Source organism: Pocillopora damicornis, chromosome 4 (assembly GCF_964200805.1).
Source record: "Pocillopora damicornis chromosome 4, jaPocDami1.2, whole genome shotgun sequence".
Taxonomy (NCBI): Eukaryota; Metazoa; Cnidaria; class Anthozoa; order Scleractinia; family Pocilloporidae; genus Pocillopora; species Pocillopora damicornis.
Window position 1 is genome coordinate 3,364,741 of NC_142673.1, and position 5,000 is coordinate 3,369,740.

At 44.5% G+C, this 5,000-nt stretch overlaps 1 protein-coding gene across 1 annotated transcript in view; it reads left to right on the forward strand.

Moving 5' to 3' along the window:
- The window catches only part of LOC149046488 (uncharacterized), an 8,179-nt gene that overhangs the window by 1,835 nt on the left and 1,344 nt on the right, over positions 1–5,000 (forward strand). Inside the window, exon 3 of the mRNA XM_089202471.1 lies at positions 627–642. Within this exon, the coding sequence (XP_089058597.1) occupies positions 627–642 (16 nt within the window). The remainder of the gene's footprint in view (positions 1–626; positions 643–5,000) is intronic.

The following is a 5,000-nucleotide window of genomic DNA, read 5'->3' on the forward strand; positions in this document are numbered from 1 at the left end:
CTGATAATGTTCTTCCTAGAGTTAGGAGAAGACTTCCACCAAGTTGTCTAAATTTTATTAGCTACAAATGACAACAGACCTCTTTAGGATTACTCTGCAGCGGATAATCAGAAGATACATACGAATTTTTTCTTAGGGGTCAAACCATTTATTTATAAGAGGTTCATAAAAGTAATGGAAAGATTATGCAAGAGCTCATTTCTAGAAACGTATTTCAACACCATAATGTTTGATAGAATATGACTTGTATTTATTTATTTGAGTGGAAATACTTCGGCTAAATCGCTCGGCCCTCATCAGTTTTTTGAACTGTTAGTGGTTGTACAACATTGAACTACGTAACCAACTGCTCAAAGCGACGCCATATTGCTCAATGTTGTGAAATCACAGACTCTCCAAAAGATTAAAGAGCGATTCAGCCGAAATATTCCAACGGGATTCAATATGTCCCGGTTAGCTTTTTTTTGTATCTTATGTCTTCGCTGCGTGAAAGTAACATGTTTGTTTCTTTTTCAACACTGTCTCACCTCGAGGCCCAGGCAATTATTTTTCATTATCTTTATCATAATTTGAAACGATCGCTCCGTTGTCGTTGGAGTAATACCGTTTTTTCTTCTTCTTCCTAGTGCGTCATCATCACAGGTTGTTGTGTTGACATAATACCTGCTGTTGAGCGCATGCTTATTGGATCGTACGTAATCACGTGATCATTGACTTAACCTATATTATTATGAGTAAAACCTGTATATAGTGATTTTTAATTAAAGAAGTTAATTGCAGCAAGTTGTCTCGCGTGTTCCGTATAGTGGAACTGAATCTTTTAGTCGGTTAGAACACGACAACTGGCGACGAGGATGACTACCATAGGATCGATAGAATCCTACGACCCAGCGAAGGAGGACTGGAATTCGTATGCTGAACGATTTGAGCAATACGTTATAGCGAACGAGCTGAAAGACGAAAAGAAGATCGTAGCCGTGTTCTTGACGAGCGTCGGAAGCAAAAGCTACAACCTATTGAGGGACTTAAAGGCCCCAGCCAAGCCTTCAGAATTCAAACTTGCAGAGCTGTTAAAAACGTTGAGCAACCACTTCCAACCGAAACCAATCATTATTGCGGAGCGTTTTCACTTTCACAAGCGTGATCAAGATGAAGGGGAAGGAGTGGCAGATTACGCCGCAGCATTAAAACGGTGCTCAGAGCGTTGCGAATTCGGGGAATTCCTCGAGCAAGCATTAAGGGACAGATTTGTCTGTGGTATGCGAAACAGGCAAATTCAAAAGAGGCTGCTAACTGAAACCGAGCTAACTTGGAAAAAGGCCCTTGAAACGGCCATAGCTATGGAGTCAGCAGAAAAGCAGGCAAACCATTTCCGACCAACGGCACCGCCCTCAAACATCAATGTGTTACCAGCACGTACGCAAAACAAGCAGGGCAGAAAGCCAAGGGAGCAAAAATCGTGTTTCCGTTGCGGTGGAAACCACACACCACAAACGTGCAGGTTTAAGGATCAAACGTGTCATTTCTGTCAAAATAAGGGGCACATCCAAAAGGTTTGCCGAAAGAAGGGAGCCGCTAAACAAGAGAGAGAAAATGCCTCAAAAAGGTCCAACCCAGTACACTACTTGGAAGACGAGCAAGGCGTAGCGGGAAACTTCAGCATTTTCAAAGTGGAGGACGAAACAGCTGAACCAGCGATCCTCATTCACATCACCATGAATGGCTCAAAGATCCCTATGGAATTGGACACTGGTGCGACTCTGTCGGTGATGTCAGAGGAAACGTGGAAAGAGACGTGTCCAACGGCAACACTCCAACAATCGAGCGCGAGGCTGTCAACCTACTCTGGGGAACCACTGACAGTCCTCGGCAAAGCAATGGTGAACGTTGAGTACGAAGGCCAAACCGAGAACCTGCCTTTACAAATCATCAAGGGAAGCGGCCCGAGTCTGTTTGGAGGCAATTGGCTCTCCAAAATTAGACTCAATTGGCCTACAATCAAGAAGATAAGTAATGAACTTGATAGAGTATTAGATAAACATCCAGAAGTATTTAAGGATGAATTAGGAACACTGAAAGATGTAAAGGCTCAATTATTTGTTAAACCCGAAGCCATACCCAAATTTTATAAGCCTAGACCAGTGCCGCATGCAATTAAGGGCGCTATCGAGCAAGAGCTTGATCGGCTAGAGAATATGGGAGTGTTAGAGAAAGTTCGCTTCTCTAATTGGGCAGCGCCCATAGTACCCGTAGTGAAATCAGATGGGGGCGTAAGGATTTGTGGGGACTATAAAGTGACCGTTAACTCCACTTTAGAAGTAGATCAACATCCGCTCCCAAATCCTGAGGAGTTGTTTGTTGCATTGAGCGGCGGAGAAAAATTTACGAAGCTAGATTTATCGCGCGCCTATCAGCAAATATTACTGGAAGAGAACTCGAGGGAATTTGTAACGATTAACACTCACAAGGGATTATATAGACCTACTAGACTACCTTTTGGCGTTTCCAGCGCAAGCGCTATTTTTCAGTCTAAAATCGAGCAAGTATTGCAAGCAATACCAATGGTCGTTTGCCGAGTAGATGATATTTTGATATCAGGCAAAAACGATCAAGAACACGTTAGTAATCTCAGCGAGGTGCTGACAAGGCTGGAAACCGCAGGCTTAAGATTGAAGCTAAGCAAGTGTAAGTTCATGCAACCATCAGTCGAGTATCTAGGATATCGAGTCGATGCAAGCGGGTTGCACGCGATTGAGAAGAAGGTTCAGGCAATCCGTGACGCGCCGGCTCCTGAGAATCAACAACAACTTCGATCGTTTCTCGGAATAGTTAACTACTATTCTAAATTCATAAGCAATTATTCAATGATAACGCATCCCTTGAATGAGCTATTGCGTGACGGAATCAAATGGAAATGGTCGAAATCGGAAGAGGACGCGTTCGCAAAACTTAAAGACAAATTAGCGAAGGCCCCAGTTTTGGTGCATTATCAGAACAGTTTGCCTCTTAAGCTAGACACTGACGCATCGCATTATGGTGTAGGGGCGGTAATTTCACACGTATTTCCGAACGGCGAGGAAAAACCAATCGCTTTCGCGTCGCGCACGTTGAACAAGAGCGAGAGAAATTATGCGCAAATCGAGAAAGAAGCCCTCAGTATAATCTTCGGAATTAAGAAATTTCATCAATATCTGTATGGACGAAAATTTTCGTTGGTAACCGATCACAAGCCTTTAGTGACGTTGCTAGGTCCGAAAACCGGTATTCCAACCCTAGCTGCCGCGAGACTGCAGAGATGGGCAATTTTGTTGTCGGCATACCAATACGAAATAGAGTATCGGTCAACGCTGAAACACGCGAACGCAGACTGTTTAAGCCGATTGCCGTTGCCTGTTGGAGACAACTCAGAGGAATTCGATGAAGTTAAGTTGATAAATTCCTTACAAATTGGATCCTTGCCATTAACCGCAGGGCAGATCCGAAAGGCCACACGGGCAGACCCAGTGTTGTCCAGAGTGGTTGAGTATACAATGACAGGATGGAGCGATGACGAAAATTCGGCTGTCCGCGCGTACTATCAAAGACGGAATGAACTCACCGTAGAAGAAGGTTGTTTGTTGTGGGGAATCCGTGTTGTAATTCCGAGTTCTTTGCGAGAACGGGTGTTGCAAGAATTGCATGAAGGGCATCCTGGAATTGTGCGGATGAAGTCACTCGCACGACTCCATGTGTGGTGGCCCAAATTAGATCAATCCATCGCTTCCGTAGTTCGTGATTGCGCTAAGTGCCAATTAACACGAAATAAGCCGCAAACCGCACCACTGCATCCGTGGGATTGGCCGGACAAGCCATGGCAGAGAATTCACATCGACTTCGCTGGTCCGTTCATGAATAAAATGTTTCTTGTAGTAGTCGATAGTCACTCCAAATGGCTAGAAGTAGAAATAATGCCTAGCGTGACCAGTGAGTCAACGATCGAGAAACTACGAAATATGTTTGCTCGATACGGGGTACCGATGCAATTAGTGAGCGACAACGGTCCTCAGTTTACCTCGCGAGAATTTGAAAATTTTGTGAAACAAAATGGAATTAAACACACGCTAATCGCACCGTATCATCCGAGATCAAACGGACAGGCGGAACGGTTCGTTCAAACTTTCAAGCAATACTTCAAAACTGAAGAAAGTTCGTCAATAACGCAGAGCTTGGCGAGGTTTCTATTCAGCAATCGAACGACGCCTAGTAGCGTGACAGGCCAAGCACCGGCTGAATTGTTTTTAAAACGCCGACCGAGAACTAGATTGGACCTACTCCGTCCAAACTTAGGTCGCAAGATTTTCGACAGACAAGCGTACGACAAGGCAGAATATGACCGCAAATCGAAAGAACGTGAATTTTCGATCGGAGAAGAGGTATTAGTCCAAAACTTTCGAGGTGAACCAAGATGGTTAGACGCCACTGTAGTTGAACGCACGGGTCCAGTGTCGTATAAAACACAAATCGGAGAGCAAGTGTGGAGACGGCACGTAGACCAAATGCGTGGCAAGAGTTACCACCACACCTCTGAAACAAGTGTGAAAGCGCCGATACCACTTGTTCCAAACCAGAACTACGAAATGCCACAGCCCGAATCCCTGCCGGAACACTCCGAAGTTGGAGAGGGAGAAAATGAACCGGGCGAGAGCGCGCATAAAGGAGCGTCAAACAGGGAGAGCGCAAACCTATCACCGAACGCCGACCAACCCGCTCGTTACCCCAGTCGTACCCGCAAGCCTCCAATTCGTTTAGGTTATGACGAATAATGTTTACACACTCAGGTTAATCTCGTAAATAAGTATGGGGGAATGTTGTGTTGACATAATACCTGCTGTTGAGCGCATGCTTATTGGATCGTACGTAATCACGTGATCATTGACTTAACCTATATTATTATGAGTAAAACCTGTATATAGTGATTTTTAATTAAAGAAGTTAATTGCAGCAAGTTGTCTCGCGTGTTC